Source organism: Lagenorhynchus albirostris, chromosome 1 (genome assembly GCF_949774975.1).
Source record: "Lagenorhynchus albirostris chromosome 1, mLagAlb1.1, whole genome shotgun sequence".
Taxonomy (NCBI): domain Eukaryota; kingdom Metazoa; phylum Chordata; class Mammalia; order Artiodactyla; family Delphinidae; genus Lagenorhynchus; species Lagenorhynchus albirostris.
Window position 1 is genome coordinate 180,002,281 of NC_083095.1, and position 13,625 is coordinate 180,015,905.

Sequence of the window (13,625 nt, forward strand, 5' to 3'; positions counted from 1 at the left end):
TTTGGGGAAGGAGACAGTGCCCCGCGTGTGGGGGGCATCTGGGGCAACTGAGGGAACACCTCGTAAGGACCTCTGGGTCCCTGCCCTACGCCCGCAGTGTTAGACTGTGGTCCCCGTGGATTTCATAAGTGTGCCGGCCGCCTCCTATTTAACAAAGAGGTGACAAAACTGAGGCCCAGAGTGAGGATCTGAGGGTCTAAGATTCCGTTACTTGACTCTGAGCAACTCAAAAAGTGGGCCCCCAATTGTTCTAGCCCTTCTCAAAATAAATCTCGTTAGAAAATGTTTAAGATCGCATAGGCTGAAAGTTCACAAAGAAGATCAATAAATTCGTGAAAAAATGTGACTCCTTTCCAATAACCAAGAAGATGCATATTCAAAGCAGATTTGTTTTCATGTCCAATGCCGTGAAGTTCATACCTTTTCACCTAGTAGTTATTTTACTACTAGGGATTTCTCCTAAAGAAACAGTTGCAGATGTGGATGAAAATTTTATTGTATAAGAGTGTTCATTTGCAGCCTTGTCCATAATTCCAGAAAATTGGAAACAAATGCTCAACAACAGGGGACTGGCTAGATGGTGGATTTTAAAATATTATTTTAAATGACATGCTGATCCACTAATGATGATTGAAGCAATAAATGGAGAATGAGATTTCATGAACTTGTCCATTAGTTTAAGAATTTAGTAAGAAAATGGTCCCAGGAAGGGAAGTTGAGAATAGCAGATAGAAATCCAGGTAAGATGGTAAAATCACTATAGAAAATACACAAAAAATGAGCTATATCCAAATAGTGCTGATCTCCCTGAACTTATTTCTGAGTGATTTTTTAAAAATTCCATATTCCCTTCCTTGTTTTCCAAATTCTCTGTAATGAAATGTTCTACCTTTATAAGTGAACAGTAGACACAGAATTATACACTTAAAAATAGTTAAAATGGTAAATTTTATGTGATGTATATTTTAGCACAATAAAAACATCAATGGGCAGGTGGTAAAATAGTCAAGGAAAACAGGTTTAGTTTGCTTCAAAAAGTCAGAGATTTATTTTCTTAATTTGACGTCTCTGTAGCTTTAAAGGGAAATGAGTCTTTAAAGAATAAAATAAGGTAATTTAGTTGTATCACGTTGATTACAAATTAAAAAAAAACCTTAGGGTCATCTCTGGGGTACACTGCCCCTGGACTATGTCAGCTGTGTATTTTCTCCCCTGTTAACTGTTATATCCAATATGGTAAAAACAAAAACAAAAAAAAAAACAGTGGCTTCCCTGGTGGCGCAGTGGTTGAGAGTCCGCCTGCCGATACAGAGGACACGGGTTCGTGCACCGGTCTGGGAAGATCCCGCATGCTACGGAGCGGCTGGGCCCGTGAGCCATGGCTGCTGAGCCTGCGCTCCACAACGGGAGAGGCCACAACAGTGAGAGGCCCGCGTATGGCAAAAAACCCAAAAAAACCCCCAAAAACCCGAAATGCTTCCTACTTCACCATATTGCCAAGGGCCAGTTCTCTGTAATCCTGTATGTTTAGGCTATTCCAGCCTCTGTATTTTTCAGTGTGCAATTACTCAAAACCACTATCCTGAAATGGGAAAAATAAGTTCCTGAGTGAAAATCAGATGACTTCAAGTAACTTTCTATGAGTGTAATTTACTTGCTTCTTGAATGTTATTCATAAGGAATTGTTTTGTAAAGCAAAGGCTGATATATCTTGGAATTGGTTATAAAGAGCTGTGAAATCTCTTTTTCCTAGAGAAATCACAGGTCAGATTTTCATCTGTCCAGAATAGTCTGTGTGTCTGCCTGAAACATTATAGGCACAAAGTCTGGGATCTGTGTGCTTTTCAAGTATCTGTGAAAGAAAGATATTTGGGGTCTGAAAAAAAGCATTTGGTCTAAAATATGAAAAGAAAATTCAAAAATATTAAGTGTTTTATTAATATTAAAATTACATTTGAAAACAATTTTCTTATTTTGCAAGAATTTCCAGGTGTACAAACCGATGAGTCATTTCAAATGCAAAATTTCAAATCTTTTTTATGATGAAAATTATATTTAACAGGGGATGTGGGTGTATTTTAATGTTTTAACATATTAGGTATAGCATGAGGTAGTGCACAGCATAAGCTTGCCCAGGCCCTCAACGATCTTGAAATTTATGTGACTTCAAGTTAGGGACCTGGAATAGATGTCTTTCAGAAGTCACTATGAGTTTCTATGAACATGTGGCTTTTTAACTTATGTGATCAATTCTTGGTGTTGCTGTTGTCCCTTGGCAAGCCATCTGAACTAACCCTGACATTGTAGATTCTCTCCAAAGATTTCCTACTTCCCAAAATTTTCTTGAGACTATTGTAATTACCTTGAGACTAGAATATACCATCTGAGATTGCCCTAATACCAAACATAACCCCACAAACTCTCATTGGAGAAAACATGAAAGATTTCTAGGGTTATTTATTTATTTTTTGCGGTACGCGGGCCTCTCACTGTTGTGGCCTCTCCCTTTGCGGAGCACAGGCTCCGGATGCGCAGGCTCAGCGGCCATGGCTCACGGGCCTAGCCGCTCCGCGGCATGTGGGATCTTCCCGAACCAGGGCACGAACCCATGTCCCCTGCATCGGCAGGCGGACTCTCAACCACTGCGCCACCAGGACAGCCCTAGGGTTATTTTAACAGTCACCATCTTGGAAAGTTCTCTGTACCCAGGTGGAGTTAGTAACCCCAGTTTCCCTAGAATACATCTTTTGAGATTCTCAATTACTTTTTTATTGAGCTATGGAATGCATTAGAGAAAACATTTTTTTATATGGAATACATTAGAGAAAACATTTTTTTATATGAGAAAATGACACAAATGTTCACTTGGTCTTGGTAGATCTTGGATATCATTCAGAAAATAATTACCCCCAGGAACAACAGAGTTAATGATTTTTATAAATGTCAAATGCCCAGTATGTACCAGACCCTGTTCTAGGTGCTTGGGATAGATCAGTGCAAGAAAGCAGACAGAAATCCCTCCTTTTGTGGCAGAACATTCCTGCAGATCTCAAAAGTAATTTAGATTTAGTCTCCCAAGCCCTACACAAGTGAGCTATAAGCATGGTAAACCATTACCTGTTATGTAAGTAAAATTTATGTCATTTATGTCATTAATGTATTCTCCTTCTTTCCAAACTGGAAGCCAGGACAAATGCCCAACAATCTTATCAATAAGTTCCTTTAAAATTGTGAAGTCTGGGATGTAGGTAACATATTTGTATGTGTGCAATATTTTCTACATGTATTGCCTAGTTTCTTTTTAGGGAAAATTTAGAGGACGAAGTACATCTCCTCCTAGGAATGCAGGTAACTGAGAGATTTGTACATATACAATGTACAAATGACATTTTAACCATTTGTGGCATCTTTTTCCAGAATGGGTAAAAAGATAAAGAAGGAATCAGAGCCCCCTCCCAAGGATGTGGTAAGTTTCTGATTTGAATACTAGCAGCATGTTAACAACCAGTTTTAAAAATAAACTGTTGAAACAGTTTGGCATGTACCAGTATATAGATGAGTGCACGGTGGCAGAAGTCCAAAGTCTGACTAATGATAAGATTAGTCAGAGAAATCTAACATTATGTAAACAAACATTTACAACATTGTCATTACTTGATTAGCACAATTAGAGAGTAATTATTAGCTTTTCCAGTATGTGGACAGCATGTTTATAAGCCTAGTTAATGAACAAATAGTTTTGGTTTGTTCTTTCAAATACTTTAAATTTACATTTGCCAGTCTCTCATTAATGTTAATTATCCAAATGAATTTTAAAAAATGACTGGAAGTTATGCTATAGCTATTAGGTATGTATGTGAGGTTGTCTTAAGATGACTATTTGGACATTAGAAGTCCTGTATTTTCCAATTCTATGGAGAGAAAAATCTGTGTTCATCACCTTTTTCTCTTTCCAGTGCTTGAATAATGCATTCCCCACAACACAAAACCTTGTCTCTCCCTTTTAAAAGCAGGGTTCAACAATGTCCAATAGGTTGGTCATTTGGGACAAGGTGATCTTAGAAGTTGTAAAATAATTTAAAGTGATCATGGTAAATAAGCATGGATCATACAAAAAATTATTTCCATAGCGGTAGTGATTATAGAAGTAACAAAAATGTTTTATAATAAAACCTTAGTTAAATAAATTATTCCATTTTGATAAAATGATGTCACTGAATATTTGATAGCATGGGAATATGATCACAATATTTGAATTAAAAAGCTATGATATAAAGAGGAAAGAAATTGAGTTATTTGTAGTGAGGTGAATGGACCTAGAGTCTGCCATACAGAGTGAGGTAAGTCAGAAAGAGAATAACAAATACCATATGCTAATGCATATATATGGAATCTAAAAAAATGGCACTGATGAACCTGGGGGCAGGGCAGGAATAAAGACGCAGACGTAGAGAATGGACTTGAGGACACGGGGTGGGGTAAGGGGAAGCTGGGATGAAGTGAGAGAGTAGCGCTGACATATATACACTACCAGATGTAAAACAGATAGCTAGTGGGAAGCAGCCGCATAGCACAGGGAGATCAGCTCGGTGCTTTGTGACCACCTAGAGGGGTGGGATAGGGAGGATGGGAGGGCGATGCAAGAGGGAGGGGATATGGGGATATATGTATACATATGCTGATTCACCTTTTTGTACAGCAGAAACTAACATAACATTGTAAAGCAATTATACTCCAATAAAGATGTAGAAAAAGAAAAAGAACCCATCTGAAAAAAATGGAAACTCACCAATTTTTGGTTTCTGCTATGCTTACTGGGAGACTGAGTTAATCAGTTTATAAAAAACTACTATTCTTGAACTGTAGTTGTTCTACAGAAAGTGGAGATACAGAACCTATTCTAATTACAAAAAAAAAAAGCTATGATAAAAAATTAAAGCAGGGTTTTATTGTCTCTCTTTAAAGTTTATGAACTACTGATTATGTTAAAAATAGAAAATGTCCTCAATTTTCAATTTAAAAACTTATTTTGAAACAGACATTTGGTGTGGTTGTCTTCAAATAAAATGTGAATGGGAAAAAATTGTGTATAGTCAAAAGACTCGCAGGATTTTACTGTTTGAAAGAATCTGAAGTTAGTGCAGGAATTTTCCTAACAACACTGGAACATTGTGGTTACAAATGTGACCTCTGTCCCAGCTCTGCCTCTCATAAACTGTTATTTTCGTGAAGTTGCCAAATTTGGCCAAGTTATTTCAGCTTTTTTTTTAATCTCTTAAATGAGAATTGTCATGTCCAAGTCATTTTGGTTGTTCTATCGATTACAATGAGAGTATATGAAGTTCACAGTGCCTGGCACATAGAAAACACTCAATAAATAAGATCTGTTGCCTTTCGAATTCTTTAGATTCTGCTACACACACACACACACACACACACACACACACACACACACACACACATCCCTATATAACTTCTGTATGATCCTTCAATGCAGCTGGAAACAGAGGCTACAGAAGACCTGTCTGCCCAGGTCTAGGAAAGCTTTGCAGAGAAGGTCACTGTGGTCTCCTGATATAGATCATCAGTCTGGCTGCTCTCCTTTGGACATACCCCTAAAATGTTCTAAATTCTCTTAATTTTTCACTGCATCTTATTTGCATTACCCTTCTTTTTGCTGCAAAACAGCATTATTGACATCCTGTTACTACCAGAAAGTGGAGTCATGAACACAGTACTTGACGACAAACACTTTCTGATTAAAATTAGAATTAAGGAACTATTAAACAATAGATATATTTGTCTAATACACTCTCCATAATTTTATAATGTCTTGCTGGTGTTGTCCTCTGTACTCCAGTCCTTGAGGAGCACAATCAAGGACTGAGAAACAATTCCAATCCTCAAGTTAACAAAAATCTAGCTTTTGCTTCCTTGGGTCACAGCAGTCTTGAGGGCAGCCAAAGGCATGTGTAACAGTGACCGTTGCTCTCTGACAGTCCCGAGGATCCTTCCATCCTTCCCCTGCTCTGATTTTATGTTAATAAAGCTGATAGAGTAGTATTAAAGTATCTAACTGCTGTTCTGTCTTATAAATTCTAATACTTCAAAACACTATAGCACAGTTTAAACTATCTGAACTTGGAATTTGTTCCGAGGTATACCTCTTCAAAGTCTGTGAAAGGTTTGTTGTACAAATTAGAAATAAAAACCAGATTTAAAAGAGGGATATATAAGTGCTTGAGAAAATAAACTTTTCTGTGTCAATTCATGGCAATTTGCTTCTTACATATCTCCTAAAACATTGTTTCCAAAGATTTTTATTTTTATTAGTCTTTCATCTACTGGTTAAAATGGGTAACGGGGACAGAAAAAAAGAGTGTTTGGTGATAAGGTTAAAACAAAATGCTCCCTTTGCTTTTGTTAGTATTCTCATTGTCAAAGCATACACTAATGTGTGCATTTATGGTTTATTATTCTCCGTTTCTTCTCATAAAGGAGAACACTAGCTAAGAAGATGCCTAAATGGGGGGAAGCTATGGCTTGAATAAGCAACACAACTATATTATGCTTTCCCAAATCATTTCCAAGTCTGGCTGAAAGGCTGTTTGTGATGCTTTAACAAAAGGCAGACTTTTTCTGTGGACTGATTGCACGAAAGAATTATTAACAGAAACAACGTTAGTAGGCAATGTTTGGTATAAGGCATGATATTCGGTAACTGAGTATGGGCTCCAGGGTTATACTGTCAGAGTCTGAATCCTCACCTCATCATCCACCATCTGTGATCTGGGGCAAATCTCCTAACCTTGGTATTCCCCAATGAGGATGTAATCATGTCCACTGCATACCCACTCACAGCAGCGGGGCAAGGTTAGAGAAGTAAAAGATGCTTAGAACAGTGCCAGGCATTAGGTAAGAACTTAGTAAATGTAATTATTAATGATGTAGTTGAGGGTGCTGTCCATCATTGTACAAAACTGTTGAAGTTTGCGTGAACTGTCCAAGGAGGCAGGGGTATCGGCTGTGAAAGCCCATCCGGCCACTGAAGTTCCCAGAGGCCTAGAGCACAGCCATCACAATTCATGGTCAGGTCTTCGAGTTTAAGAGCACGGAAATTTTGTTCTCTTATGTTTCAGAGGCAGTTGAACTTTAGTGGGTAAATCCACAGTATTTAAACTCACAAGAGACTATGATTTGGCCTTGGAATCTTAGTGGTTAAGTATCAAGTCAACTGAACATTTATGTTAATGGGTCAACGCCTTCCTGCTAGGTGCATACAGGGAACCAGCATGGTGGGTGTTGAATCAGAGGAACGAGCAATAGTGGAAACTGCTCCCTCACCTGGGCAACCAAACCCAGTTCCCTGGAAGAGTGGGATGTCCCCAGGGTCTTGTTTTTCTGGACTCTTCATCAGCCTCAGAACTCAACCTTTAACTCTGTCATAGACTGCCAAAACTGCCATAGACTTTTTTTCTAGGAATGAAGCCTCTTAGGGACTTTATTTTCCTATCTTTCTCCCTCATCACAGATGTATGTATAAATAACGTACATATACAAAACTTTATGAATAAATATCGGCTTGCTCACCTTGCTCTAAAGATTTGCTATTTTGATTCAGGTTGTAAAGCAAATGAAAGGCCATTTTAGCGGTTTTCATTTTAACCTTTACCCTTTTGCAGATTTTAAGTGCTGTCTAGAGAGTCTGTACTAAAAGTCCATGCTCGAGTGGTGCAGTCTACTTCCTTCTGTTTATCTGTCTCCCTTTTCCTGTGCAATTGGCTTCTCATGATCGGAGACCACTGACTTGGTAAACACATTCCAGCAGAAATCAAAAAAGCCTTTTATTTGCACTTAACGGCAGCATAAAAATCACTCAACTCATGATTCATCTCTTTTCACTGAATTCAGCTTTATAATTGTATGTTCCTTTAGACTGGTGCTGTCTATGTATACAGTAGCCACTGGCCACATGTGGTTATTTACATTTAAAATAACTAAAATTGTATTAATTAAAATCAACAATAAAAAATAAAGGGGAAAATTCCGTTCCTCAGTCTCATCAGTTACACTTCGAGTGCTCAGGAGCCACATGGGGCCTGTGCCCGCCGCACTGGACAATGCAGGGTCGGAACATTTCATCGCAGTTCTGTTGGGCAGCCTTATCCTAATAGTCTTATTTCCTTAACAGAGGTAGAAAAGCATCTCTACAAGTCTATGGCTTCTCTAATTGACTGGGTTTAAAACGCAAAGCTTAGCCAAAACGCTTCCCCTTTCTTTCATTCTCTTTGTAAATAATTTTAGTTCATCGTTTATTCAGTACAGAGCACGAAATTATAATTTCACAACCAGCTTGTTGGTGACTGACTATGAGTTCTTCATGGGAAAGCAGATGGAATCTGTAATTACAGCACAGGATTATATATTTAGTCATGTGGCATTCTGTTATAGCTATCATTTTATTCTCGGCGCCCTTTTTAATAAAAAATTACTATAATGCCGCAGGCTCTGTAGGAGAAACACATGTCATGCCAAGTTTCTCCACTGTCTGCCAAACACTGGTATTTCTCCTCCTTTGACAGCCCTTACAGTGGTAACTCTCACGGTCTCAAAGTTCCTCTTAAGCTTCTTGTACCCCCATCACCTTTTTCTTAAGGATGACCAGAAGATATGGCAAAATACTGAAGCGTTTTCTGAACCACTGAAGGAGCATTAAAAGATATTTAAATGTATTTCCACCTACCCTGCTCCTTTGAGAATTGTAGCCATTCTGTGGAGATCACGAGAAATCTATGCTTCAACATAGTTTTTTCATTCACGTGCTAGTAAAATCAGCTTTAAAAATACTGAAATATCAGACGTCTCTGAAGTGGAAGTTCTAAAATGGAAGGAAAGGTAACCAGCCAGGATGCTAGGGAAACTGACTTAAGTGGAAAAGGTGATCTAAGGCTTTGATTCTCAAGGGTTTGGTGGGGGGTTGGGGGCCTTACAAGGGTAGGATTGGTGACTGTGGACTCTCTCCCTGTAGAATGCACACCAAAAGTTCTGCACATAATTTCAGAGAGACAAGCTGTCCCTGGAGCCCACTGATGGCTCCGTGAACCTCAGATTTGGAATCTTCTTTTCTGGCATCAACAGACAGTACAACAGTTAAGGCACTTCAAGGCCACAAATATAAAAAAAGAAGTTTCCAGAGGCACTTTAATATATTTCTTTATAGACATTTATTGAGGATTTCCATATATTGGGTATTGTTCTAGGTAGTGGAGATAGAGAAATAACAATCTTTTGTCTGAAGAAAGTCATTCATTTACTGGACAAATATTGAGTACATACCATATGCCAAGTATTCCTTTACATCCTGGGCATATAGATCAGGCCTCAAGGCAACTTACATTCTAGTGGCGGAAACAGTCAATTAACAAATAATGTAATTCAGGTAACGATAAGGTCAATGAAATTTTACCTGAGTTTTGTTGAAAAAATCTAGAATTTTAATTCCAAATCATTATTAACTTTTTTCCTTATTATGTCCTCATTACTTCAGAAATCCCTTCTTAAGAATTACACTGTGATTCAGACCATCATTATCATCCAGTTTAAATATCAATTTATCAATTTATTGATCCACCACTACTGTGTTTATATTTTGTCCTCCCCAATCTTGGCTTAAGTATTTGCCAAGTAATTTGTTTACGTGTACAGTTGATATACTTGTTGAGTTTGTGAATGCCTGAACATGTCTTCTTCACGTATGAATGATAACTTAGCAAGGTATAAATTTCTAGAGTCACAATCCTTTCCTCTGAACTCTGTTGATTATCCTCAATAGAGGGCTGGTGAAGGGAAGGTCTAGGTCACTTGCTGAGGCCTCATCTTTCCTTATTTTTCAGTAATATTCTGCTTCCTATTACATATTTTCTATTCAGTCAAACTCCTATTTTATCCACCATAAATGCAGCATTCATTCCCATTTTAAACCTTCCTGGTGTCATTTTTCCCATTTGAATATCCTTCCTCCTTATCTCAGCCTACCCCATTGTATCCATTCTTCAAATCACATCTAAAATTCTACCACTACCGCGGACCTTTCTCCATTTATCCCAGTTCAAATTAATTCCCCCTTCCGCATCACAACATTTATTGTCTCTGCCATATGTTTTTGTACTTCATAGTATCCTAGAATTTTACATCTAGAAGAGATCTGAGAGATATAATCCAACTCCCTAATTTTTCAGATTAAAAAAGATGCGGTTTGTGAGCTAGTGATGACTCCAAGTGCTCTGGCATTCTGGGGCTACCCTTTAATGCCTATCTAAGATGTTTCTCAAGCCTCAATCACCAGGTACTTTTAATAGTTCTTCCTTAAAATTTCTCTGGATTTCCAGGCCCTTATGCTCTCCTGGTCAGCGTTGCAGACAGCATCCTAGCCATTGCTCTAGGCTCTTCTAGAGGCCGTTTTTTCTCACTGGTTCATGTCACTGGAACCCGTAAGTGCAGCAAGCCTGGTGCATATGGCAGACTTTTACTGATGATTTGTCTCCCAAAGAGTCTAAGAGGCTTGAGACTTTGATAACTCTTTCAGCTTCTAGTACAGAGCTAGACATGCACAAACAACAGCTTCAATTTGGATGTTAGATAATGCTGTCCTAAAATCCAACAGCCATTTTCCCTCCAAGAGGTATTTTTATCCCAGCCACGTCCTTTCGGGTCATTGCTTACTGCCATCTTCTCTATCTTTACTCTTTTAACCTCACACAGTTATATCTCCTTATTCAGAATAATCTATCTCTCCATCCTCTACCCAAAACTGAACATCAATTTTTGCTATGTCTCAAAACACATTAAGATGTCCATTTAGAAAGGGCCAACACAAAGAACCAGGTAAAGCTTTGAAATTCAATTTTCTTTTTCCTTTAACATAAGCAGAACCTCCTCCTCCATGGTCTCTGGAAATGGAAGAAAAATAGTATAATAATTTGTTTTCTCCTTGACCAAACAAAACCCACGGGGGTCATGCATTTGTTATTGTTCATTTCAGCTCCACATGAATTCTCAAGATCTCACAGCAAGATATAGGACTTCTTAGAGTCCTATACTTTTTCTTTATACTATATAACCTTTTCCCCTGTTCCAGATTTTATCCAGTTATACATTTTGTGATATGCTGTTATCTTTTGCTTTTTAGTTATTTCACATATGTAATTCCTGCTTTTCAAGAGAGGGTATAGTGGTTAGAAAGCAAGTACTGATCACTGAGACTGTCAGGGCATCTAATACATACAGGTTCTCAAGGATTCTTGTGTATTGGCTAAGAACTATACTAATATATGTTATTTAATGAGCATCTATTATGTGCCGGACAATGTGCTAAGTGCTTTACATACATGATCTCTAATCCGCTCCTTAATCCTTTGCAATAGGTATTATTATACCCGTTATTCAGAGAAGGAAACTGAAATTCTAACAGCTTAAGTAACTAGTTTGGTTCCCCATGGCTAAAATGAGAGACTACACCTGCCGGATTCCAAAATACTTTGCTCTTCCCTCCATACTCCAGGAATTCCAAAGCCGCCAATGTTGACAACTGTGATACTTTTTAAATAAAAATTTTACAGTGCACTTTGTGGGCAGTGACCACATCCTTTTTGTAAGACTATGCTCTCTTTAAGTTTCAACACACCACTCATGTTTTATGTGCTTTTAAAGCTTGTATGTGGCTCTGATATTTTTCTCTTTGAATTTCAGTTTGATCCCTTAACAATTGAAAGCAAAAAAGCAGCAACCGTGGTGTTAATGCTTAATTCTCCAGAAGAAGAAATTTTGGCTAAAGCATGTGAAGCCATTTATAGATTTGCTTTAAAAGGTTTGGATTTTTTTCAGTTTATCTTTCTATTTCATTAGTTTCTTAAAAATACTTGCTACATAATGGGCACTTTTCTCCCCAGTCTTTAACTTACTTCCTGTCTGATGAATTCTTTCAGACAATCAGTATATCATTTAATGCATCACCTGAAAGTAATATATCTCCCTATGTGCCTAACCCAGTCTTAAGGAGCAATTTAGTCAATGGGTAGAAGAGTCATTTTGAAGGCTTTATTGCAGTTTAAAAAACTGTAAATGTCACAGGAGCTGAAAGAGCTCCTAAGGATCAAGGCTGGAATAATTTGAGCAACAAAATAAACAAAGTATTGGATTTATAGCCCGATAATTTATATTAAAGAAGAAAATAAATATCCATAAGTCTATACAGACAAATAAATGATTGAATAAGTAAACAAATGGGAGAGAAAAGACAAATCTCCAATGCAGAAGGATCCCAATTTATGCAGATACTCTGCCCTTGAGGAGGTGGGATGCAACTTCTATTCTTTAGGGGCTGTGCATAGTGACATTTTTCCAAAGAGTGCAAGATGGACACAGGGGGAAAAGAGTAAGTTTGTAGCAGAGAAACCTGACAAACACTTCCTCTGCCAGGTGATCGAAATCAACATCAACAGAGATAAGTCATTTGATAATAAATGCCCTTGACATGACATAATGAAAATGGCATTTCTATGTTATTTTCCCCAAAACCTATAGCCCCAGTCTAAATATGATTTAAAAAAAAAAATAAAACAAATTCCAATTCAGGGACATCCTCCAATTACCTAACCAGTACTCTCAAAACTGTCATAGCTATCAAAAACAAGGAAAGTCTGAGAAACTCTCACAGCCAACAGGAGCTAAGGACACACAGTGACTAAATGTCATGGGGGATCCTGGATAGGATGCTGGAACAGAAAAAGAAAAACTAACAGTAAGGAAATCTGAATAAACTGGAATTTCATTAGTAATAACATATCATTATTGGTTCATTAACTGCATCAAATGTCCCTATTAATGTAAAATGTAAAATAACAGGGGAAACTGGGTGTGGGACACATGGGAAGTATCTGTATTATCTTTGAAATTTTTCTGTAAAACTAAAACTGTTGTAAAATATAAAGTTTACTAAAATGTTGTAAATGTTACAAATTAGATTTTGTTGAAAGACTTGTTCATAGAGGATTTACAAACATAAGAGATAGTTACATTTTAGTTCATTCCAAGTGGTGATAAAATCAGACTTTTATTATACTGTGTAACATTGAAATTGGAAATATTTGAAGAGTTTAGTGTAGCTTGGTATTTTTAACAAAACCTTTTTAAACTAAAATGGGAGCAATTTGATTTTAAAGAAATGGTACTTCAAAACATTGTTTGGACCGCCTGGAGGGGTGGGATAGGGAGGGTGGGAGGGAGGGAGACGCAAGAGGGAAGAGATATGGGAACATATGTATATGTATAACTGATTCACTTTGTTATAAAGCAGAAACTAACACACCATTGTAAAGCAATTATACCCCAATAAAGATGTTAAAAAAAAACATTGTTTGGGGGACTTATATGAGAGAACAACAAATCATTCAATTAGCAAATGGTAAAATACTCACCTGGCTAGTCATCACCATCACCTCACTCTAGTCATCGTTGGGAATTCTGATAAAAAACAGAGTGGTTCTGGAAGGTATGGTTCATGAGTAGATTGTGTAGAATACTGGGTCAAATTTCAGGGAGATATTGGACCATGCATCTATAGAACA

At 37.6% G+C, this 13,625-nt stretch overlaps 1 protein-coding gene across 2 annotated transcripts in view; it reads left to right on the plus strand.

Moving 5' to 3' along the window:
* The first annotated feature begins 3,418 nt into the window (after positions 1–3,418).
* ARMC3 (armadillo repeat containing 3) overlaps positions 3,419–13,625 on the plus strand; it is a 92,160-nt gene continuing 81,953 nt past the window's right edge. For both annotated transcript variants that reach the window (XM_060161461.1, XM_060161471.1), the window contains exons 1-2: positions 3,419–3,466; positions 11,749–11,866. In XM_060161461.1, coding sequence (XP_060017444.1) covers positions 3,419–3,466; positions 11,749–11,866 — 166 coding nt within the window. The remainder of the gene's footprint in view (positions 3,467–11,748; positions 11,867–13,625) is intronic.